The sequence below is a fragment of the Melospiza georgiana genome, chromosome 1 (assembly GCF_028018845.1).
Source record: "Melospiza georgiana isolate bMelGeo1 chromosome 1, bMelGeo1.pri, whole genome shotgun sequence".
Classification (NCBI taxonomy): Eukaryota; Metazoa; Chordata; class Aves; order Passeriformes; family Passerellidae; genus Melospiza; species Melospiza georgiana.
Window position 1 is genome coordinate 26,470,721 of NC_080430.1, and position 25,893 is coordinate 26,496,613.

A 25,893-nucleotide genomic window follows, 5' to 3' on the forward strand; every position below is an offset into this window, starting at 1 on the left:
AACAAGGGATCCGTGTCTTGTAGCTGCAGCATACATTATCCAGTGTTTTCAAGGATCTCCCCCTAAAATCTTAGCTTCTTAGTGTGGCCTTGCAGGACTAATCCTTTGTCATGAAATTCAGTGCATCACTTCTGTGATGCTCTGAAATGTTACCAGTTTCAGAGATAGTGCCTGACATCTCTTACTGTGGGAGGTACTCTCACCCTCTGTCCGACTTGAAGTGCAGTAACTGTGGTTTTGTTTGTGATTCAGAAATTTTTCTTCTAATACAATTCTGAATTACAGTCCAGCTTCAAAGTTATTTTTTTTCATATGTTTAACACTTCAAGAGTACACTTGCAGCTTCAAATGAAGGCTACCATTGATAGGCTTGTTTTGTGGAAGTTGTAAATAAGATGAGAAAACAATTTCCGTGAAATGTGACAGATTGTGGGTGCTACACACCCCCATCTTATTTGTGATCTAAATGACAACATTTAAGTGAGATATGAGGTGTTCATACATAAGCTAACCTTAGAAAAGCAGAATTTCTGTTTGAATACAACAAGTCTGGGATGCTTCTGTTTGTTTTTTAAAAGCTTTTGCTTGAATACAAAGATTTGTTGTTACAAATTTATTCTTCATTTAATTATTCTTCTTCAGAATTATTCTTCATTTAATGTGCATTACAGCATAGTGCAAGCAGCAATTTCCAGGGTTTAAAGAAGACTACCTTGTAATAATATTCTAGTAACCACTTATGTTGTATTATTTTTGTAAAGCTTTTTCTTTTTTAAATTTGCCTCTAAATAGTCCATAAATGTAACACTGTCTGATTTCAGTACTGTCCTAGGAGCACCATACAATGTTTGTAATCTAATACTGCAGGTAAAATGGGGTTCACAGGTAGTCTGTCCCCTGTATACTGTGTATGTATCCTTTGCAGGTTCTGTCTTGACTCAGTTTACCAGGGGCTGAAAGCATCCATGTAGTGCTTGTCTCGAGGGGGATGCTATTTCATTGGAAGAGAATGTCAAAGCATTCTTGAACAAGTACAAAATTTAGTATTAAGTGAATAGATATTTTCTGATTTTTATTTTTGATTTCTGAATAGATCCTCTGTACTATAAGGATTCCCACCTCTCTCTCCTAGCAGTCAGCGGTGGTGTTGATGAAGGTCTTTAGGGGTTGATGTTATTTTGTGTTTTGTTCTTGCTATCTGGATCAATATCTGTTTATTAAAAATACAGTCAGGCTTGTGTGTTCTACATATTTGTTTTGGTTTTTAACAGTTTACTTCTCTGTATTGAGAAAGTCAGTTTGGCTTTTTAGATTCTTGATATCTTTTCAGTTTATTAAGCTGTAGGTGAAAGGATATGAGCTTATAGTGATCCCTGGTACACCCTTCTGCACTACAGGTAAGTATTTAGGCCTCCAAACTGCCTGGTTCTGCTTCATCCTGGTGTTCCCCAAATGGTGGAGCAGTGCTGTATTCAGAAGACATTCTTTAGAAGATAAATTTTCTTGGAATTGCCTTTTTATTGCTGGTGTCATGTGAGGATATGGTTCCAGCTGTACTCGGGATATAGTAAAATATTGTAAGAGCAATTTAAATTGCAAAGTAAATTGTAACAGATTGTGAAAGCCTCTGATTTTAAAAAAGGAAAACATTTTCCCCATTTTTACTAGTTTAGTAGGAATCTGCAAGCTCCTTCAATGTTTAAAAAAACATTTGAACCCAACAGAATGTCTTCCACACAGATTTCAGGGAGATGAATCTGCAAAACCAAGTAATTATTTAGAGTGTGGCTCTGTTAAAATGCAGAGCAAGCAGATGCACACACACAGGTAGCACATGCATATGGCAGAGGCTCTGCTTTGGGTCAGGAGTGTTAAGTGCTGCCTGGCTGTGAGGGTCTGCCTTATCTTTCACATAGTTTAAGTTGCTGTTTTAACTTTTCACATTTGATTTTATTATTTTTTTTCATAACGACATTATCTTCTGGTTTCTTCTCCAGACCCTAACAGAAGTGGGTATTTTATAACAGAGCCATGTAATAAGTACACAGAACTCTTAACTTTTCATATAGGGATTTACTTTTTCAGTCATGAAAAAAACTGCAAGACTGACTTTTTCCATTTGGTTTTCTAGTCACCCACACAGCTTGCTGGGTCTTTGGTTGAAATATTACTGGTGGTGTAAAAATAACAGAGAAAAAGCCCCACCAAAACCATGGAAAGTGCAGGGGTGGCAGAAAACACAGGAGGGTTCTGTAGGCCTGAGCACACAGAGGCAGAGCAGATGAAATGTTAGCACTGATGGGTTAGGTGCTGGGCTGTAGGCTCTATAGCACCGTGGCAGTGTGGTGGTGGTGGAGGTGCAGCCCATGCTCTGAAGTTACAGTTCTGAGCTCGATTGTGCCATGGCTGGCCTGGCCCTGGGGCTGCTCCCAGCTCCCCTTGCAGGGCAGGGACCAGCTGAAGGGCTTGGTTTGATGGTGTTCTCCAGAGTGGTGCCCAGCCTCCTCCCTCAGCCAAACAAACAGTCTCTGGCATCCATGTGGGTACTACAGAAGCTTCCACATCCTAGATGGGAAGCAAGAGTAAGGGAAGCTGTGGAGGAGCAGGGTTTGCATGCATGAGAACAAGGCCCACAGGCATGTGGATCCTATATCCTATTTGTCTTGTGGGCTGGGGTTTTGTCTCCCTAGAAGTGTTAGCAGTGGTCCCCTCCCTTAAAAACTCCATGGACAAATTGTTATTTTCAGTGGTACAGTTTTATTTCTTGTGTACTTACTGTGAAAGAGTCAGCTAATACTAGTAGGAGTTGTTGGGGAAAAAAATCCCACCATAAACAGATTTATGTTTATGTGCCTATAGCACTGAATTTCATACAGTTCATATCCCAAACTCTTCCTGAATTTTAGATGTTTCCAGTGTTCCTGTGACTCTCTTGTTCAGGAATTCTGGTGGATAACCTCAATTTTCATTATAGCCTTGTGGCAAATAAGCATAGTGGTTGAGAGTTTGGGCTTTCTGATGCTTCTCAGTCTTTGGGGTTTATTTTTAGTTCCTACATTTAAGGACAGTCACCATACTTGCAGACTTTGAGATATGGCTGGAAAAGGCTTGCTTGTTACTGTGCTGCTCATGGAAGTTGGAGCCAGAAGTAATAAATGGTGTATAAAACTCTTATCTAGTCAGAGTTAGCAAGAAGGGATTGGTTCTGTGGTCCAGTGGTTGAGGAAGACAGGTGAGAGAAGTGAATCCTGGCTTGAGTTTGTTCTACAGTTTTTTTAATGCTGTGGATTTCTAAAATCTGTCCACTAAGTGAAATGTAGACATGGATGCCAAAGCACGGTGGGAGCAGCCAGGTAATGTTTTTTTGTCAGCCTCTGATTCCTTCTTCAGTAATGTGCATTGTTGTCATCCTTTGTAAGTGCAGGTTTACAAAGCTTTGTTTTCTATATTGCTTTTTATTTATTGAGATTATTAGTGCTGCATATTGGGTTCTGAAATTTGTTCACATAACTCTGACACTGCCTACAGAGTAAGGCAGTAATTTGTGCCAGGAGTTTTTCTCACCTGGAGAACTCAGTACACCATATTTTCTTTTTTTTTTCCTTTGTAGACACCCAGCTGTTGGGCCGAGGAGGGAGCAGAAAAGAGATCCCATCAGCGCTCGGCATCGTGGGGAAGTGCTGATCAGCTGAAAGAGGTGAGAAGTTTTGCACAGTGGAGCCTTTCAAGTTTTGATAAGCCCAAGACATTTTTTAAACTCTATCTGGAGTCCAGGAAACTGCACCCTTTCCCTCTCCTCTCTTGCTTTTGAAACAGGTTTTACCCCCAGTCTAAGAGTTGTTTGAAGAGTGATTGTTATTTTATGCTTGTTGGACTTCCTCCCTTAATACTATGAAGTGTTGATTGTGAAAGAGTGGCCAGAGTGAGCCTTGAGGAACCAGCTTCTTTTTCAGTGTTAGTTAGCTTTCTGACCTTTAACACTGCTCTCCTGGAAGAAGCAAGTATCAGATGGTATGTTCACATATCCTTGCTCAGAAATTTTGTTCAAATTTTAGGTTGGAGATGGAGGGGACACCACTTCTACAAAAAAAGTGTTGATACAGTAATGGTATGAGTACTTGAAATGGTCTTTAATCATAAATATTTTGCTGTAGACTACAATTGCAACTAGAAAGAATCTACAAAAAGTGGATTTGCATTATGAGAAAGTTGATACAGTAAAATGGTCTCCAGCTTAGCTGAAATGACAGTATCTCAGTTTTTGTCCCAGTAATCTCCATGTTGTCCAGAGTTTGAGTAACTAAATCTGTCCAGAACCTTATAAGGGGCTACATTCAGCCTCATGCCTGTGTCAGGAAGAGTGTGTCCTCTCTTCAAGAACTCCACTTTTCTTTTAGAAAAATGAATCTTGCAGCATGTTTCCATGATGGAACTTTTCCCTCATACTCTGGGCTTTTTGCATGCTCTTTCCTGACTCTCTGTTGAATAGGGCCTTCAAAAATGAGAAGGAATGCATAGGTTATCTAAGGAGAAGAAGTTAAAAGGCAGTATATATTCTTCTTGTGGACACCCATTGATAGAATAATTGTCAGAAGGAGTGATGCAAGTTTAATTCCTCAAATTTTAAAATCACATTTGACAAATACGGAATAATCTTGCAATCCACAGGTGGCAATAGCCTCATTTGTAAAGGTGAAGTCCTGGGCCAAAGATAGGTTGATCAAAAGAGGGTTTTCTGTTCCCATCTCACAGAATACATCTTATGAAGCCTTGATGTATTGGTACATGGGCCTTGAGTTGCTTGGATGACTTCACCTGCAGCTGTGAGGAAGCATTCACAATCACAGATTAAGTGACCAGAAATAAGTGCGGAAGGAGTTTTGTGTCTGAGAAGTTTTGGCTTAAACTTTACCTACCAGCACAAAGAAATGATCATACAGACAGGAGTAGCATCTGTTTCTCTAGGATAATGTTTCCTTGCCTTTGCTGAGAGACTATCCTTCATACTCTGGCAGTTTCCTATCAGTTTGTGCAACAAGCAGCTCTTTACCACGGGCCTGTGGCTGTCAGTGATAGTGAACCCTTCAGCATGTAAGCAAGTCTCTGCCATTTGATAACAGTGATCCATTGTGCTGGGTTCCCACCCTCTTGGTGTACTGACCACAAGAGAAAGATAAGAAATGTGTGGTCAATATGCTTCACAGTTCCTTTTTTTGCTAGAATGCGTTAGTAGACAAAATGGGTTCTGTGGAAGAGAGTTGTTTCTATCCAAACTTTGCGATGGTTGTTCCCCCCAAAACCTCCCCTTTTCTTCTTCAGCATACAGTTCTTCCCCTTCCTCTGTTTTCCTTTCTCCAGCTACTCAGGCCAATTTTCTTACCTTTCTAGTTCCTTGGGTTCATAACCCATGTCATACTTCATGCATCATCCAGCCACTATTCATCTGCCCTATTTGAGCTCTTACTTTCTTAACTTCCAGGTCCTTGTTAGTTCTGGTTATCCAATTGTTTGGCTTCTATTTTATCTCTTTCGTGTTCCTTTCCCTCAGTGTCAGCCTGTGTGGTGGGTGTTAAGTGTTTGTTCAATACTAGCAGTGTCTGTGCACTCGGTTTCTTTGTGCCGCATTAACCTCCAATTCCTGGAAGGAGAAATTCCCTAGTGTGGTTACACAAACTGTAAAGCCCATGAGAGACAGAATTGTTAACAAGTGTAGCTGCCAGTTCCAGATATCTTTCTTGAACATGTGCAAACTGAATTTTTTGCCAAAGCTTCCCCAAATGTAAAGATTCTTCCAGAGGACTAGAGGAGCACATTTGCAGCATAAAGGACCCTCAGGCAAATGTTTGGTTTTTTCATCCAAAACAGTGGAGAACAGAACCATGCAGGTAAAAAGCTTAAAGTAATGTGCTTTGGCACATAAAATGGTAAAATCTCTTCCACCCTCCCTTTCATTTTAAATCACATTCTTAAACAGCCCTAGCACCTCTACTGAAGTCTCTGATGGGAAGGAGATAGAGTAGAATGTTGCATGGTAGACATCTGACAAAGCTATTGGCAGCTGAAAGCAAGAGCATAAGTAATGAAAATGAAAATATCACCTTCTCCTGGGCAACTGCATTTCTTATGTGTAGTGTAGGTAACATTCTACTCAGAATTTTGAATTGTTTGTTACAATATTTGACAGTAAACAAGTAGATAGCTGTTGACAGTTTACATGACTTGTTTTAGCAATTTGTATTCATGTTTTCTTAGTGCAAAAATTTATGGTAATCATTTCTAGCATTTTTTTAATATATTGGTAGTGTAAACTAGCTAAACGCTTGTGTGATAGTTACAGGTTTTGATAAAATAACATTGTGCATTTAAGTTCAAAAATTAGTTTTTTCCTTGGTTAATTTGAGTACTATTAAAATTAAATAAATTTCTTTAATACTGCTCACTGTTTTTTAAAGATTTTAAAACGAAAACATCCAAGCAAGCAAATGAATTCAGAATGGCCACTTACAAAAAGGATTTCAGTTTGGGTAGTGAAACTTTGCCCTTAATTGAAATAGCTGTGTGTCAGGATTAAGGCTGTCTAGCACTAAAATAGATCTATATTTGCTTTCTTGTTGTGAGTCTATTAGAAATTTAGAAGTCCTTAGCTCTCAATATAAACTTTCCTTTAATAATTTCATAACAAAATCTACTTTTTAAAGAATTTGTTTATTCTGAAGGGCTCTACTACTTGATTTTAAGAAGTCTTAAGTGTGACTTGTCTAAGATGATGCCACACTGCTTTAACATTGTTTCAGTAGATATATGTCTTGACTGGGACATAAAGATTGTGGTCAGTCTTTATCCTGGACACTCATTTTTTTCCCTTTTCAACCTGAATAATTAGTTTGAAATGCTCTTGTTGTTGTTCAGGGACAATTTTAGTTATAGCTTACCCTGAACTGGAATTTACCCAGAACTGGGAAAAACCCTTTATTTAAAACTATTAGTTTTTCCTTTGTATAGGTTTTTAAAGACATATTTCAGACAGCTGACATTTCACTTCCCCTAAGCAGCTCTCTGTGCTGTGTCTGTTACACAGACAGCAGCAGCCCCCCATTGGAAGGTCCCTTTTGCTCTAACAGAGTACTTGAAAAGGACTTCGGAATAAAAGAGAATTGAATATGAGAGCTTGCATGCCTAATGTGCTTTCATATAGCAATTGAAAGATTGTATTGAAAGGTTTAGGGAGAATTTCTAATGCTTCTTTTGCTCTTTGACCTATTGGCTAACTTGTTTATTAACAAACATTTAATGAATGAGATGGAGCTCACTCATTAACAAGGAGTTTGTGGCTTGATCAGCAGTAGGAAGCTACCATGTTGTGTAGGCTGAGCTGTAGAAATGCAGCCTAGTGACTGGTAAATATTAGTGAGCATTTGAGAGGTATGGTAGGGTGTGTCAGGTTCCTTCATCTTAGTCTGCATCTAGGTCCCTTCAAAAGGGAAAAATTACCAGAATATTTAGATTATCCCAGTGTTGTAAAGAACTGACCTAATTGGGTTATTTCTCAATTTTGTGCCATTAGTTATATTAGACTGCATGCATGTCACAAGTGGTATAGAGAAAATTCATATTATTCGTTGTACAGCTTTGAGCTATAGAAAACACTTAGCAAACAAAAAATATATTTATAGGAGATTTTCCTGACTTGTTTGTTCAGTAATCCTGGATGGTCATCTTACCTTTGGCTGACAGTAAACCATGAAGGACTTTGTGCCCTGAATGACTTTGTGTAGGTTTCTGATGCACTGCTCTTTGTGTTTTCTCAGTGTTTTTTGTTGGTGGGGTTTTTTTATAAATTACTTTAAAATAGGTGAAGAGAAGAGTCTTTCCACTGCATCAGCAGCATTGCAGACTACAGTCATTTGGAAGAGCAAAGTCTAAAATTTTCTTAATTTTTTTGAAATGTGCATAGATCTGTGCTGTGTTTTCTCTCTCCATGCAGTCACATCAAAGTACTTGCCAAATGTGAATTAAAATATTTTTTTTTTTTGAAATTTACTACCATATATGTTTATACATTGAAATATAGCAAAAAAGTTTTAGATAACAAATAGCTTTCGAACATTGGAAATAGCATTCAAGTTAGGTTTACTCCTTGATGAATTCCTTGATTTTTATTTGTTTTGGCTGTGTTTTACTTTCAGCTGTATCCTCTAAGAAAATAACTGTATTTTCTATGGAGAATCTTCTGACCATCTTCAAGTTAGGTAGGCAGGGAGAGCATTTGAATTGGTAAACAAAAATTATTCACGTGTAATGGATCTAAGGGCACATATGTGCAAGGCTAAGGCTTAAATATCTCCAACAAGTGGGTGCTCTAGGATACAGATTAGATGTTTTTGTGATGATTTGCATATGTTCCTTAATATGAATGTGTACACCCCAGTCACACTGATGCTCAGTTATGTTAGACTGCGTGCAGTTGGGCGTGGGGGGGAAGTGGTGTCCCAAACCCTGTCTGTTCTCAGCTGCTTGGTAAAAATTGAGGGTTTTGTTACTGCCCTTTGGTTTCCCCAGTGCAGCACATGGTTCCTTTCCTGCCACTTCCTTGTCACCATTTTCTTTGCACAGATCTGGTCTAATGCTGGATCTTTAAATGCCTGTTTTCCTGGTACCCCTCACTTGGCACCATTTTCTTTGCACAGAGACTCCCTAGGTCATATTCGCTGCACCAGTTGAGTGCCCAGGAGATAGAATCTACTGTTTCTTTGAGATAATTGGTAAAACAGGTGCCATCAAGGCATATGTCTCAGACTCTTCTCTTACTCCATGAATTTTATTTATTTTGTGAAAATTAGTGTAGCTCATACTGTAGATCATTTTGCTTATGTTTGGTGCTCTGGCACTTTTCTGCTGCCTGAGAAGAAGTTGTAGATAAACTTGGAGGAAGCTAGCACAGCTATTTGCTCTTGGTAGGAGTGGCTTTATTTCAGCTTGAGATAGAAAATAATTGGTAATTAAAAGATAATCTTGTAGAAGGAAAAAAGCTATTGCAATTTCAAGATTAGCAAGTGGTAGAATGCCTGTGGACTCCCCTTGGTGAAGAGATGGAGCATCATTCAGTTCAGTGGGTTTGGTGTACTCATTGACACTGCCAGCTTGCTGGTTGTCTGTGCCAGCAAGCCTCTGTCTCCCAGGTCTGCAGGATAAATAGGAAATGGCAGATTCCTTTTTATAAACCCGTGTTACTTTCTCATTTTCTTGTCCAAAAGTAACTGCAACATCATGGACAGCTAGGGTCCTGCAAGTTCAGGGCTAAGGATATATAATCTAAGAAGGCACATCTGTTTCTTCGCTGCATTGCTTGTTTGGCTTAAGAGATTGTATCAGCTCCAGATACACAGTCAAATCAACAATTTTCCATCTTCTGTTTCTCCTCAGTGACCCAAGCACTCTTTCCTTTGTTAGTGTCAAGAACCTACTGACTGCCACAATACACATACTCTTGAGGTGGCTGAGAGACCCCTAAATTCCAGGGATTCATTGATTCCTTTCACAGTATCAGAGCTTCAAGGTTTTTGGCTGGCCTAGAGACATACCAGCCTATCAACACTCTCCCATTTAGAGTTTTCACTGTGCAAATTTTGCAGTGAGAGGCTATGTTGCCAAAGATTTGCAAGCTTATTTGTGACAGAAATCAGTCAGTCAGATCTCTCAGGTGGTATTATGTAGATATTTTCTTTTCAGAGTGTTCTCTTGAGGAAAGCTCAGAAACTGTATTTCATCTAAATTAAACAAAATAGTGTATTTAACTTTTTGACTTAGGAAGAAGTGCACAGAGAAATGAAAGATTTATATGCAGCACTCTCCTTGCTTTCTGATTATTCTTATAGCCAGCCATCTCTGTCCACAGCTGTCTTCTGATCCAGGCATCATTTTTCTCCTCTGTTTTTAAAGGGGAAGATGAAGATTATTTCCCAGTTCTCCCCATTCTTCAATATTCCAATGTAAGACATAAATATTTGTAATGTGTGTATATTTACCAGAGTAGTTACCTGCATGTTTTTTCATCTATATGTTAGATTTCCTAACTTCTACAAGGAGAAGGGGAAATTTCTAGACAAATGGATTTATTGTTTTTAGACATGAAATACCTCTTTAGACTGCAAAGTTTCTTGCAATATTTTGCTTGAGTTCTACCTTTGGTGAAGAGTTTAGTGTCCCAGTTCTCTAAATGTAGCTCATCTGTGTAAGTAATGCAGTTGTATTAGGGCTCTGTTGTTCTGGGTATATTCGACACACAGACCCTTTTGGAACTCTTGAACTGTTTGTCTTGTTTAAAGATCAAAGTATTCAGCCATTTCTGGGTAGCAGTTCTCTAAATATGGGTAATGACCTGTGGCAAAACTTGATGTGAAGCCTTAAAGATAGATTGTTCTTCTGTGAGTGCTACCAGAAACAGCACAAAGAAGAGTTCACAGCCTGCAGCAGAGCTCCATCCAAACCTCTTCACCAAGCACTGTCATCTCTGACACTGTGAGGAGTGATGTGAAGTGATTCTCTGACATGGAGTTGCTTTGCAAGAGTACCAGTGATATATTTAACTACCTGGAAATAACCACAGAGTGCATGTACTTGTGAGTTGTCACTCAGAAGGAGAGGTTAGTTTCCAGCTGATGGATGAATTCCATGTGCTTTCGTTCTCCTTACTTGCCCTTTGGGTTTTTAAAAATTATGTCTCTAGCTGAGTTAAAAATGAAATGGGGCCATGCATGGCCTTGTATTCCAGTGTGCTGAGCATGAGGAATAGTGGGATTTGAGCCTAAGGGAACAAATTATCCAGTTTTAAGGAAGTGTCTGTACCTGTTGTGTGAATTTGCACACAGTCTAAACTTCTGAGACAATGTTTATAGAGGTAAGTACTCTTTCATGTAGAAGTTTCCCAGGAGGAATAAATAAGTAGAGGAATCCCAAAATGAAATTCTTTGGTTTCTTGTTAAGGAGCAGGTCAAACGGATAATGGCTTTAGTTGCATTTGACATTTAAAATGTAACTTTTGATTAGATATCTTTGCATCAGACAGCAGGAAAGATAATTCCGTCTGCCTGAAGGAATCTGTGGTAATATTGCCTGCAGGGAAGTGCTATTAAATGTATTAGATAAGTACTCCAAGATGAACAGTGCATTTTGAGTGCCAGTTGTTTGTGAAGGTTCTTTTATGATGAATTGTCACGAAAAAACTTTGTTTTGGTTTAAGATCAAACAAATTAAACTATAGGCTTTAAAGTCCCCAGTTTAAACAGTTACAGATTAGAAGATGCTACAAATTGTCATTCTGACTGCTTTTATTTGCATCAGATATAAATGAGGAAATTCAATAAATAAACTAAGCCTGTTGTCATATTCAGATTGGTGAATGGGGCAGATGCTTTGGAGTAAGTATCTGATAAGCAGAAAGAAGCTTTAATGCTCATACTTCAAGGAAAGGCAATCCTATATGCCTGTAAAATCCTCCAAAGAGGATTTTGTCCATGATGCACTTCATACGTGAAGATTTGAGCAGGTACCCATTTCATACCTCATTCTCACACCAGTGAACTCCTCTCCAGCAGATTGCCAAGCTGAGGCAGCAGCTGCAGCGCAGCAAGGCGAGCAGCCGGCACAGCAAAGAGAAGGAACGTCAGTCACCGCTCCATGGCAACCACATAGCACTCAGTCAGACTCAGGTAAGGGGAGCTCCTCACATCAGCAGCCTCCCACCTCAGCAGCCTTGGCTGAACAGCCTGCTGAGCCTTCCCATCTGCCCTGTGTTTGCTCTCTGGTGTGGCACATCAAATGCTTACAGGCTGATACTGCTGTGCCTTCACTGGACTTTATCTGATGGTCGTCATATAATAAAGGAAGGGTTGCACCTTGATAGCAACAGAAATATATTATGATGCTGTAAAAGTTATGGGCATGGCCAGATAAGGCTGTGCTTCCAGGGATGCCAGGGATGCATACGTGCATCCAAGACTAATTTTTTTTTGTGGTAAACTTTCAAAGCTCCTCTGGAAGGTATTTGCTTATCAATTTTGCAACCTAATTCCATCTGAGCCACTAAAAAAAAAAAAAAAAAGAAAAAGAAAGCAGGATGCAGTGGAGGATACCCAAAGCAGTCCTGATCTAGTCACTACAACCTGTCAGCAAAATTGAAACCCAATTACAGTTTTAAAGCTCAGGTGAGGTTCAGCCAATATCTTTATAAATCTTAAGGCACTTGTAGAAAGCATTTAACCATGGCTTATTTGAGAGTGCAGATATTTGAGTCCTGATTAAATTTCACCTGATCCTTAACTTGGACTCCCTGTTACTAACAGGCCACTCTGAACATCTGAAATGTTGGTTCTATCGTGGTATTTCCTGAGTACCTTTTTAACTACCTGGTGTTCTATATCAGCTAGTTACAGCAGCTGGTTGAGCTGTGATGGCTGATTCCTTACATTCCTTCTATGGGGATAAAAATCTTGTGGTCCTAATGCAGGAAGACAATAGGAATTTGATGCTCTTCCTGAACCTGTTAGCCTTCATAACAAAGGATCCTACTGCATTTGACATAGAAAAGGGTTTTGCTTTACATCTCAAAGTAAGCTGTTGCAAGTACCTGTGCCATTATAGTCACATAGCAGACAGTCTTTGACACAGATTGAAACCCACCTAGGACATATGCTGTGGAGAAACATTGTTTAGTACTTGGAGCTCGCCTTGTCATTGCTCATGTGACATTTTGGTTTCTCAGGAAGAAGTTCTCTGATAAAGCCATTCTGCAGGCTGTGTGTTCTGGCAGTCAGAGAATGCTTGCAGGCAAATGACTTGCACCTTGGGAGCTGCACATTGTGCAAGATGCACTTGATAAGAACTCAAAAAATGCTTACATTTTGTCTTAAGCATCCTGTGATTCTGTGAGGCGGAGGAGAACAAGTTGATTGACACATGGGACTGTTCATGGCTGTGTGTGTAGCTGCTGCCAAGGTGAAGCTTTTAAGGTTGAGTGTGCGAGACTCAGTGCAATCTCAGGAATGTTTCCTGTTGGTAACAGAGCTCCACTCAACAGCCTTTTCTGAAAATCATACTTGTGCTCACTTAGATGCTTTTTTCTTAAACTCAAGATGATTTCTTTTAAGACCTTTAACATAAAGTTCTGAAAAGGTATTAGCTAATAAAATTAAAGGTTCTGAATGAATGTTTTATTTTGCATTCACTAAAACCAACCAAAAGAGAGTAAAAGTGCATTAGGTGAATATTTTGGTTGAGTCATTAAGCTTTAGGAATGTTATGAAAGGCCTTTTGGATCCCAGTTAGCATCAGGGCCCCATGCACTCCCCATCCCCCTGCAGTGTAAACCTTAGTCTGTTCCTCTGGAAAGTACATACACCTGTCTATTAACTACCAAGTGAAGTCATGGAGTGTTTTGGTTATACAACTCTTCTTTGACTTAAGGAGAGATGATTTTATTGGCTTTTGATTTATACAGGCATTTGTTTTTATTTAAATTCACCAAGTAAAGATGATCTTCTAAATGGCAAAATTAATACACACCTTCTTACTTAAGCTTTTAGTTTTGGTCTCAGATTTCTGCCTTTATTCTGTTTTCCATCTTTACATTATGTTGCTGTCTGCCTTCTAGGCTTGTATTTCCAGATCTGTCCCTATGCCACTGTCAAGCATTTCAGTGCCAAAATCAACTGCTTCACGTGTGCCGTGTAATGTAGAGGGAATAAGCCCTGAACTGGAAAAAGTATTCATTAAGGAGAACAGTGGAAAAGAAGAGGTATCCAAGGTAAGCATATAGTAACATGTTTATGGTTGTTATCTCTTTGTAATCTGTAAACACAGGGAAAACCTTCCTCTTGAGGAACCTTCGTTGTGGCTGAAATTACAAATAATTTTCTTCAAAGAACTGTTTGTTTGAAAACTTTGTTTTGGTGTTTTAGCATGGTGGGTTTTTGTTTTTGAGTTTTCTTTTTTATTTTTAAAGGGCTTCTGACCAAATGTACATTGTTAAGAATGCCCTTTCTGTAGAGAACTTGCAAGTTTTTGTGAGATATAGAAGTGTTAGAACATTCAGACACTTCAGGCTGCAGTAATAAGTAATTAGAGATCAGGAGATTGTTATATTTGCTTCATTTTGCACTCTTTTTCTTGAGCAGGATGTAAGTTTCCAGTACTATGCTCTCCTTTTTGGTTTTAATGCTTTTTTTCCATGGACTGAATGTGGACCATTTTACTGCCATGAAACCTCTGTGATCTGTCATGGGAGATGTCTGTATGGAAAATACTGACAAATGGGGCAGCTTTGCTTTGGAGCATTGGACTTTTCATTGAGGAATTTGATGACACTGAAAATGTGGAATACTTGGTTTACAGCTGCTGTTTCCTGAACAGCCAGTGAAAATTTTCTGCTGTGGAATAAAGTACTCCATGTTTTTTTTTCCTAATCTCCAAGTTGTAGGTGCTTTTCTCATGAATGGTCATATAACAGCAATTCAGTATACAAATCAAGCTATAAAACTTCCATCAGAGGTTTAAGATTCTGAAACCTTATGTTTGCAGTTCTTCATATCAGTAGTAAACTTAAATTTTTTTTGGAGTAGTCTTGCCTTCTCCAGACCCCTAGTTGTGTGGACAAAGCAGTCTTAAGAATGTAGTAGTAGTTTTATGCTAAGTTTTCTTTCCTAAGTCTGTCTTATCCCTTTAGAAGAGGTGTGTATTGTGCCAGGGGAATAAGGAAAAAACACACACATGCAGCCTGAATGCCCAGCTCAACAAGCCTTGTTGCAGCATCTCCAAAGAGTACAAAAAAGTGTGTATTGCAGTGCCACCATTGATGTTGCTGTGGCTGGGGTTGTAATCTCCTGTAGTTGGAGGATGTTTCATTTATCTATCAGACAAATCATCCTTGTAAATGTTGTCCTTGTGTTTTAACAGCTTATTGCTTGGGATGCAGAGCTCTCCTGTGTTACTGAATGTACTGACTCTGATCCAGCAACCCAGCTAAGCACATACTTAAGTGCATTGTTGGATTTGGGCCAGAGGTGCTCGCAGTTTACGCAACCAAGGCAATCGTGAACCCTTCCTCCAAACATTCAGCTGGCAAGAGCTTCAGACACAAAAGAAAGTCATAAATCACACATTGCCCTTGAAGTCAAGTCCATCTTTGTGGGCAGAGGGTGTTTCCTGCTATGTAACTGTTAATTTCTGTGAACTCTGGCCTTGTGGGACCTAGAGTGGGACTCCTAGCACTGTCTGTGAGATTACAAGCTCTCAGTTTGCTCATGGAAGATCATAACAAGATCATAATTTACTTAAATCTTACTGCTGGTGAACTTTTTCCTAATACAGCAGTTTAGCCTGGGGGACTAGGGGCAGCTGGGTCAAAGGTTAGGAACCACTGAACAAAAGATAAACCATAGGAAACCAAACTCTAGTGATCCTGTTCGTTTTTCTTTCAGTTTTCTGCCATTCTTTCTCACTGTAACATTTTGTATTTTTAGAAACTCTTTTAAAAGCACAGTCAAAGATAGTTTGTTGCTTTGGAATATGTCTTCTGTCTTAACTCACACTGATTTAGTTCTGTTACTTCTCTGAAATGTTTAAAAAAAATTGTTTTAGCATCTTAATGATGGTTAAAATTGTAGTTATAAAAGCAAAAATAACCAAACCACTCTTGTGTTGTTCAGTTATTTTTGTATTTCATAAAGATAGTTGAGGATTAGTAATGTCTTTGTGTCATTACAGTCAATAGGATTTTTAAAAGGTAAGTTTAGAGAGATTGCATAGTGGTCAAAATATTCAAAAAATTTCATTCTTTGCAGTTTAGCCTTAGCTGTATTTTTTCACATAATTCATCTTGCTTAGTTAGCTGAAGGTATTCCCTTTTTGCTTTCATAAAATGAATTTGTCCTTTTTGAGCCACTTCTTAATCACCTCTTTCTCCTCAAATTATTAATAAACTTCTAATTAATGTTCTAATGCATTTATTCAAAATTCTTGGATATATTTTCCTTCCTTCTTTTTATAACTTGCGGATTAACTCTGACAAGGTGTGATGGTGTGTCTCTGTTCTCACCATAACTTGTAAGATGTGATCAGTTTTTGTGAAGTTGTTGCACCTTTTGTTCTTTGTCCCATTGTAATTCCACAACACCGTCATTGGAGACTCAGGTGCAAAAAGATGATGGGCTTTTTGTAGGGATTAGGGGATAAGAGGTGTTCCCTCTTCTGGAATACAATAGTGGAAATTATGAAAAGTGCCCTGTAGCAGAACACAGACACATTCATAGGCCTCCTGTTAGGAAAAACATTCTACTGGAACAAGTATACAGAAGTAATTAGAAATAAGTAAATTTTGATGGATTATCAAGACAGTGCAAGTAAACTGATTACTTTGTTCCTTGTTTGATTTCCAATGCTTCTGGAAGGAGAAGGCAAGGTGGTTTTATGTACCTATCTGGAAACTTAATCCTTTAATAAAATGACTTCTTTTATTTTGCACAGATGCAGAGGATCCTTACTTAACTTCTCATAGCCTTCATCTGAAAATAGTTTTTTCCCTAAGCGTTCCTTCCTAGGGTACATTATTGTTTTTGCACTTGCACCTTATAAAGTACATTGATGGCTTCACTGATGCCAGCAGGAAGAAGCACTTTCCTGTGTGGGCCTTTGTGTTCCAGTCTGGAGGAAAGTTTTTCAATCAATAGCGTTGAATGCTTTGCTCTGAAGAAGTTGCCTCCTAAATAGATGTACAGCTTGTGAGCAGAACTCCCATTGGTAATGCTCTTACAGACTGATGGCATTCCTGATTCTTCCAAGTGGAGTGTTGTTGAGGTTTTCTTCCAGCAAAAAGATTGATGCTGAAAACAAGTTGGTGAATGGTAACAATGTATTGAGAAATGCATACGGGTTGTCAAATGCAGCTTTTTGCCACCTTTGCTGGGAGATGAGAGCAGTATGTGACTGTGTCCAAGAACACACATCCAGTAGGGATGGACGAACGTCCTGTCAGAATGCATTTGACATAAGGTTAATACGTGACATACTTGGAAAAAAACCCTCAAGAAATAGCACATAGAATGCAGTAATTTCTAGTTGTTTTCCATGCATTGGGCATTATGGGAAGTAATAGCAGCTGTACCAAATTAGTTACCCTCTTTCTTATCTTATAAGGTTGTGAGAACTTCAGTTTTAGAATAGTTCAGGCATGACTCATAGAAAGTAACTTCAAAAGTGTTTTTTTCCATTGATCAGGTTAGATATATAAAGTTTTTAACAAGCTAAATAGTTCTAGTTGATATTTTCATGGTGATTTTTCTACTTGTCAGCAATAAGGGAAAGGTAAATATAAGAACACAGCAATCTGAGATATTAACAGGCATTTTTTATGCCTAATAAATGTTACTGCACTTGTAAAGAATGATAAATATTTAGCTTTTTCTGCTTGTGTGTATATTTAGATATGTGTTTAAAAATACAGATTATTTTTGTACCTCAGGCTTTAGTTCAGGGGAGATTGAAACATGTGATGTGGGATATACTTCCTGACTGCCTGAGACTACATTGTTCCTCCAGGTGTGGAAGAACATCTGTGTTATCCTGAAGTCTTTAATTATGTAATCACTTGCTGTTTTTTTCCCCTCCCTGGAATCCTTGTTTCACCTGTTGCATAGACCATAGTGTATGCCCTTAATGAGCAGCTGTTTGGTGTTTTTCCTTCTCCTGCTTAGATTTGTGTCCTCATGCTTACTGTTGCACCTTGCTTTGAAGTCAGAAATGTGAACTTTTGTCTGAGATTTTGCTTGTTTATAATAGCAGCATATCTGAAATTTTGTTCACTTTACATCACAGTTATGTGAGAAGAAAGATGGTATTATTTACACTTTATGGATGGGGAAACACAAATCCATCAGGGTTCTATTGTGTGGTTGTTCAGGTAACTCAGGATGATACATTCCATTTTAGGAGTTCAAAATCCTAGGTCTCCTGTAGTTTCCTTCTGCATCTGTTAATGCAGAGGACTTGCAAATCAGACCTGTATAAACTGGGCATCCAGAAGAGATACTATAGAAGACAGAGGTTGGTTTAGTTGATTCTCTGACATCTCACAGGATTTTTGTGGCAGAGAGAGAAATAAAAATGCTGTTTTGTTTGGCAGTTTTTTTGGTGGGTTTTTTTGGGTTTTTTTTGGTGGTGTTTTTTTTTTTCTTTTTGGTGTGGTCTTTTTTTTCTTTGTTGGTTTGGTTATAATGATGAGACTACGTTCTTTCTGCAGCTTCAGTTTTGCTTTCTCTCTTCTGTCTGTGTAACAAATGCTGCAGAGCTGCAGCTCTGTGCATTGAATGAGTCAGGGCCTGTTGGGGTGATGGGAATGGAACACCAAGTCATGTTGTAATGCATATGCAATGGGAGCTGAGCTGTTGGAACAGACCACACAGCTGTGCCCAAACCTTACAGCATTTGATGGAGCAGCTGTAATGTTCCCTTAAGTGTGTTTCTTTGCTGTTACTTGAAATACGAAATGGTATTAACTGGAAGACTCATAAGAAGAAAATTATCTTCCAGCTCTGCTCTGTCTGCCTCTTTGTGTAATATGTGGTGGTTTTCTGGGTAGACTGTTGCTGAAAAAGGGAGAATGTGATACTCAGCCAATAGGTGTCATGTCCTCGTTGCTAGCAAAAGTGTTGGGTTGAATTTTAGGCTCTGGAACAAGCTGTTACAGTTTTGGAATATATGCGGAAGAGGGGCAATAAAATAAAAAAAAAACGTTCACTTGAAGTGAGAAGGAAAAAGACATTAATTTTTTGTAGCTAGAACATTTAAGCTGTTCTTTATGGTTTGGACACAGTTCTCACTGAAGTGAGAATAAAATTTTTTTAAATCTTGCAGACATTTTTTCCCCTTTTCTTCTAAGCAAGACTCTAATTCCCGCTTGGTTTCTTACATTTAAAGCAGCACTGTCTTTATTAAAAAACTAATTTTCCATTGAGAAGGACAAATAAGTAGAGCATGCCAATCTACTGCTGTGAACGTTTCTATGCAGTGTGTTGCAGAGTGGGATGCAGCATCACTGGCCAGTGCCAGCTAGGCTGACACAGGCAGGTAGAGCTTACTGGCTTTGGCTCAAGACAAAACTTGTGAGCCTTGTTACAAGCCTGCTTCATGTGTGCATCATCTGTAAAAGGATGGAATGTAGGGCTGTGCTGGAGAATTGCAACTTACTAGCAAAACTTGGATGGTTTCCTTTTATAATTGTAATTCGGTTGGTTGTTATGGCAATAGTATGCCATTGTGTTTGACATTTTCTACTTTCCCTTTTATCCAAATGTGATTCTGTTGGGGTACTTGTTTTTGTATTATAATAGCAGTGACCTTTATTAAAAATTGTAGTACTACATATAATTAGTGAGGAAGGTTTGCTTTTTTAACTACCATAAAAGCACAACACTGGCATGTGTCGAATTGTGGATGTTAACTTTGCATTGGAACATGTGCACATTGCCCCAGTACTCCATGTAATTAATGTATGTTATATCCATAGTACACTGCATTACTTTCTTTTGTGAGATCTCCCTGTTCTCTCTAAAATGCCATGTTTGTTGTTCTTAAGGCCTTTGCTGGCGGGTGCTGCAGTCTGGCATTGCTGGTGAGTTTGATCTTTTCTGGGTAACTGCTTGTTTCTCTCGCAGCCTTTGGACATCCCCGACGGGCGGCGGGCGCCGCTGCCCGCTCACTACCGCAGCAGCAGCACGCGGAGCATCGACACGCAGACGCCCTCTGTGCAGGAGCGCAGCAGCAGCTGCAGCAGCCACTCACCCTGTGTCTCTCCCTTCTGCCCTCCTGAGTCTCAGGATGGCAGCCCCTGTTCAACAGAAGATTTGCTCTATGACCGTGATAAAGGTGAGAGTAGAATGGCCTGCCTTTACCTATGGGAGGCATGCGATGTCATGCTTTTACAACTACCTTCATTTTACTCATTACATCAGTTTTTGTTTTTGTTTGATGGTTGTGGAGGGATTGAGGATTTATCTGAAAATTGGTTTTGTTTGTTTACATATCTTTTTCCCTCTTGTTTGTGAAACTTCACAAACATCTTCCATAAATACGTCAGAGGAGCACAGCAAACAGTTACCTATTTCTGAAGATTCTGATGTGAAGAATTCAGACTCTAACATGTTTAACTTTAAGAAAGGTTTCAGTAAGGTTTGTGGTAGACTGTATATTTATTGTAGGTGAATTGCTTGCTGTTGAAAATGGTGATGAAGTTTTGGACTGCTTTTAAAAGAACTCTACTTCTGAACTCTTACATTCTACTAGGAGTTGTTTGATGAGGAGCTCAGATACCTGTTTGAACAGCCTGATGGAGGGTAATTACTTCTCTGTGTATGCTGCATAACAGCTCAAAAATTCTGAGTAATTTATGCGTTTATCAATATCCTGCGTTTTTTTCGAAGTCTGTAAAATGTTGTTTGGTTTTATAGTGGGAGTACAACTGGAGTTTCAGGAATTAAGAATTGCTGACAGACTATGGAGTATGAGTATATGGGCGCCAGTGTAAAAAGGACTGTGGTTTTTTTGACAACTGTTTACTAATAAAATTACCCTTGTGCTTCTGGTCAGCTAGATGAAACATGGACTCCGTATGGAGGATGTAGGATTTGGGTAAATCATGCAAGCTAAGAGGAGTAAGTTTCACAGAGGAAATGAAAACTTCTGAGATTTAACATATATTTATTTACCACTGGGCTAAAGATAGCAGAGTTTTGAGGTTGTAAGTAAGATTAAGTGCTTTTTCTGTAAATACTGTCTGTTTATTAAGAGTTAAAGTAATTTGGGACTAGGCTTGGGGAAGTCAACAGGAGAAACACTTTTCTTGATTTCTGAAAAGTATTTTTTCCTACATCTTGGATTTAAAAGGAAATAGTGGAAAACAATCCATCTGCCCAAATCCTGAACTGGGGGTGGGTGTGTGCAAGTTAACCACATTAAAGTAGAAGTCTTACCTCAAAATGAGAGTTGGCTATGCTCCAAAAATAAGTGTTATTAGCTTGCCCCCACCATACTCCTTTCTTATACAATGCATGTGAATGTTAATATGTTGTTGGGACTGAATCACTATAGAAACATCTACTAAAATATTAGCACAGGAAAAGCATCTTGACAGGTAAATTGGTTCATATATGTCCTGATAACAAATATAAGTTAAAAAGCAAGGAAGTGAATAATTCCTTCTCAGTCAGTACTCTGTTATCACAGTAATGGGAATTTTCACTGGTACATTATTGGCAGAAGTGAGTGAAGACAGTTTGAAATAGTGCATCTGGCCTTTTTAATGCTTTTCAAGGCTTTTTATCTCTTGCCTTGGTTTTTTTGAACAGCTGAATTGAGTGAAATTTATAAATAGATCCTTATTTGTGGATTTTGATTTTAAGACTGCCTTTAATGCTAGGCTTGCATCAAAAGTCTTCTCCAGGAGAAGTGTGTAGTTGATGCCAGTTTTTTAAGTCATCATAATGACACTTTCAACTTGGTTGAAGTAAGGTACATAATACTGTCTGTATGAAAGATAAAACCTTGAACTTCTGATCAGAACTTAAGTTTTTAAGGGCAAGGTAAAAACTAGGAAAACATGTAGCAGTTTTCCAAGAGAAAGTAATTTCTTCAGAGCTTGCAGTAGTATAGTCAAAAAGGTGCTTTTTGCTTTCATATCATCTAAATACTACAGGCCAGTTGTTCTGAATTAGAATATTGCTTCAAAATTATTAAATAATGGATAAATGAGGGATATGACTGTAAATTACAACAGAATAGCGAGTTTGAGGGATGGTTTATTACATTTGTTGTGGCTGTTAACTGCTCTTTACTATAAAAACTTGGGAAGGTTTTCACACCTTCATTTTAAAAGCTTTTGTGAGCTAGAATGAAACCATCACCTATTTTTTGTGAGGCCTGCTAAGTTTGAAAATATGCATTGTGTAACCAAATGTAGATGTTTTGGTGACCTTTTCTTGTTACTTTTGTAAAGGCTTAGTTTTTCTCTTGATGAAAATAACTTGTATTTACCATTAAAAAGTGGAGTTACTGGTGTTACTAATGGTCGTGGGGTGTGTTGCTGAATAGGAAGGGAAGGTTAGTTTGACTGAGAGACTAGGCAGTGAGAGGAGCCAATGTTCTGTACAGACACAGCACTGCTTTACATTCCTAAAGCATCTTTTAGTTTTTGTGCAAAGCTGTGCTTCGGCCTGAGGCCCTCCCAGCTGCCCTTTGGATTCTATCAACTGGTGGGTTTACCTTTCTGCAAGAGGCTGTTAAATAATTGAATTTTTCAAAAGCGAGTGAAAGCTAATTTTCAGAAGAGGCTCACAGTATTACTCTGGACAGAGCAGTGATACTACACAGTGTTGATTAGAGCAGACAAGGAAGGGTTGGGAAAGAATGCATTTTCATGGCGCTGGATTTTGTATTAAAACTACCGGTTTCACTAGATCTGTTTTGTGATACTCTGGTCCAAGGAACTGTAATTCAGAGCCCCACATAACATCCTCAGCAACTGTGACAGAGGTGAAATTCAAAGGCATCTGAAGGTATAACCAGATGAAATCTGGAGGGGTTTCTTTGTACAAATATAAATTGTATACCCTGTTTTTCAGGGATTTTGATTTAGGTGGCATTTAGTAGTCCCACTGTTGCTAGCAGGCTCTTCCAGGTAACATGCTTGTGAAGATGCTTGTGAAGATCCTTGTTAAATTCTGGGCATCTGATTCATAGCTCTTGAAAGGAAAGTTGTTAGTGGAGTCTTTGGATAGTCTTATTAGTAATTTTTGAACCTATCAAAAGTAATCCCAAGGCTCACTGGCCGTTGCTTTTTAAAGTACAGTCATTCAAAAAACTGCTCTACAGATTTTTAGTTACCCTCTTTTGTTGTTCTAATATGTGCAAGATATGATTTCCTGATTAAGGTTAAAATAGTGTCATTAGTGTTTGAATTACACTCTTAAAATATTTTCTAGATAACAGAATATATGTGTTTTAAATTTGTGTCCAGAAGTTCGGCGTGATAAGCCTCCATATTGTCTGCTGTTGTGTTTGTGGGAGGGAAACTCCCTTTAAAGATTCCAGGATCAGTGCCAGATAGGATGGGATGGGATGGAGCGGGATGGGATGGGATGGAATGCAATGGAGTGAGATGGAGTGGGATGGGATGGGATGGGATGGGTGGGCTGGGTCACACCGGCAGGGCGCCCCCTGCTGGAGGGAGCGGAGGGCTCGGCCTTGCGGCCTGGGGGAGCAGCGAGCGCGCCCATCAAACCCCGGGACAGCGCACATGGATGTGCCGTGTGGGCAGGGGTTAATGATGGGACAGTTCAGCACTGCAGAGCCCACAGGATGCACAAGTGGATCTGGCTTAAGCTGTGGATGCCACCTCTTGCACTTAACTGGTGGCCTGTGCTCCCGGTCCCTTCTGCTCTCGCCCAAGGCCCAGCTTGCATGTGCGAGTCTCCTCACAGTTCTCCAACAGCGCGTGCCCTGTGTTCGGGCAAAATGAAAATCCAACAACTTCACAAGCTTTAAAAGCAGGGAGGGTAAAGAGAAATACTTGTTTAGCAGCTGTCTCACGTATAAAGTTTCAGCCAGGCAGGGCTAACTAAACCAAAAACTTGATTGAAAGCTGAACTGGCTAGTAGACAAGACTCTTAAATCTTCCAAGACCTGACTTAACTTTGAATTCTGTTTGATTCTTCCCTTGGATGTACTGCCATGGTTTTCCACTATGCAGTGGAACAAACAGTAGTACATTTTATGTCTCTAATTTTTTAAATAGAAACTTGGATGTTCAATTTTAAATATTAGCAGGAGGAAACAAACTGTCTGGGTTCTGTTAATGATTTCTGTGTTTGGAATGAGTGGTGTGGGCCAACAGTGGAAAAATGCCAACAGGACCATCATGCTCCCAACTTGGCAAATATCTGTATCGTCTCTAAGCATTTTCTGCCTTCGTAGTTAACACCAAAAATTCTGTAAATAGAAGTTCTGTATTCACTCTACAGCAGGAAAGAGCTGAATAATCAATATGCTACTGAGATTCACTTCAACATTATTTTTTATCTCATATCTTGCATAATAAATCTTCAAAAGGAAGTGTGACATTTGAGTCGATTTGTTTCTTCTTGTGAGAGGAAGCAGAAATGTTTCAAAACATCTAATGATTAGCCTTAGTATTTGAGTCATGGTAATATAATAGTTTTTGTAGTTACTCTTTGCAAGCTGTTAAAGACAAATCTCTCCACTTTGGTGAAGCTAGATTGTAGTGCTTTGGATAGCTGAAAAAGCAACACACATGCACAGCAGAGAAGTAAACAAAGGCTATAAACTTGAGTTAAAAATAATGTACCCCACATGAGTGGAAAGACTTGAAAAGGGCTAAAGCAAGAGCAGCTATTTCTCTCCAGTTAAGGTATATTTGTAAGTTGGTGGGTTCTCATTAATTTTGCTATTTCGTTTTTTAATTGAAATCCTAAGCAGGGAATAGGGAACCAATAATCCTACCTTGGGAGAGGTGTTGCGCTTTGAAAAGGTAGAAGCAGCTGGATAAAGCTAATTTTCTGTGGATAGCTATTTCTGTACCTACTTTATTTCCTTAATGCATTTACTATCATGTTGTCAGCATGACTGTTTAAAGTGAACCCTTCCATAATCCAAAGATTTTAACCTTCTGTGCTTCTATCATTACCAGGCTTGAGCCTTCTCTTATACTTTCTGAGAAGTACAAATAAATCTGCCCATTGCCTTTTGTCCTAGATCCTCTCACCTTTAATTCTAAGTGTGTCTGGCTAAAATACACACAGGCAGCTGGAGTTATGAAGAATACCTGTATTATATAGCCAGTAGTGATGAGAGAATTAAACTGTAGAAGTTTTATTCTAGATTCTAAAGCAACTTCACAACTGTGAAGCAAGTAAGATAAGACATTGTAATGATAAGGTAGCAGTACCTGTGTTACAAATGTGTTTTGTTTAGTTCTGACTTCTGAGCTGCTCATGAGGCTAATAAGGCAATATTCCAGTGAAGAATTATGTTTTAAAATAAGATACAAGCTGTATACACCGTTTATACAGTGAGAAGGTGTTTTATCATTACCACTCTTAATTCTTCTGCATGTATTACGCATATTACCTTGTTCATTTGCGGTTTTTGAGCTATGTAATAAAGAATGTATTTGTTTCCAGGATCACAGCTCTGCTTTGTTCCAGTTGCAGTGTTCTGGATAAAAATATCCTCCTGTTACGTGTTGTTATACAATAGATTGCTGCTGCACCGAAGCTGTTACTCAGAAGAAATGTGCTATACAAGGGTGTTAGAAGTAGCCTGCAATAAAGGAAGCGTTGTGGTAGAAGCAAACCAGCGTAGTGGCTAAATTGTGAAAAAAGGCATCTTGTTTGGAAATCGAATTTAATTAAAAAGCACTCTCAATCTCTAGTAATATAACTGCTTTAAATTTTCAGACAGTGGGAGTAGCTCACCGTTGCCCAAGTATGCCTCATCTCCCAAACCAAACAACAGCTACATGTTCAAACGAGAGCCCCCAGAGGGATGTGAGCGAGTGAAGGTCTTTGAGGAAATGTCGTAAGTAATGCCTTTTATATCAGCTGGTATCTGCAAAGCAGTAAACCTGTTTACTGAGCCTATTCAACTGCAGATGAATAAACTATTCCAGCTGATGGGTTTTGCAGGAGCAAACTATTCTTATAGTTTGTGCAACAGAGAAGTTCAAGTGTTTACATTGGTGTGAAGAGAAAATGGAGTCTTTTACCTCTTTTTGTGCGTTTACAAAAGGCAACAAAAATCCAAGCAGGAAAGATAAGGTACATTAATTTCCTA

General features: G+C 38.9%; 1 protein-coding gene across 2 annotated transcripts in view; it reads left to right on the forward strand.

The window, feature by feature from the left end:
• The window catches only part of GLCCI1 (glucocorticoid induced 1), a 53,104-nt gene that overhangs the window by 23,906 nt on the left and 3,305 nt on the right, over positions 1–25,893 (forward strand). The window contains exons 3-7 of one of the 2 annotated variants that reach the window (XM_058020535.1): positions 3,611–3,697; positions 11,592–11,708; positions 13,649–13,801; positions 19,704–19,914; positions 25,518–25,638. In XM_058020535.1, coding sequence (XP_057876518.1) covers positions 3,611–3,697; positions 11,592–11,708; positions 13,649–13,801; positions 19,704–19,914; positions 25,518–25,638 — 689 coding nt within the window. The remainder of the gene's footprint in view (positions 1–3,610; positions 3,698–11,591; positions 11,709–13,648; positions 13,802–19,703; positions 19,915–25,517; positions 25,639–25,893) is intronic. The other variant, XM_058020545.1, reaches the window with a different exon arrangement.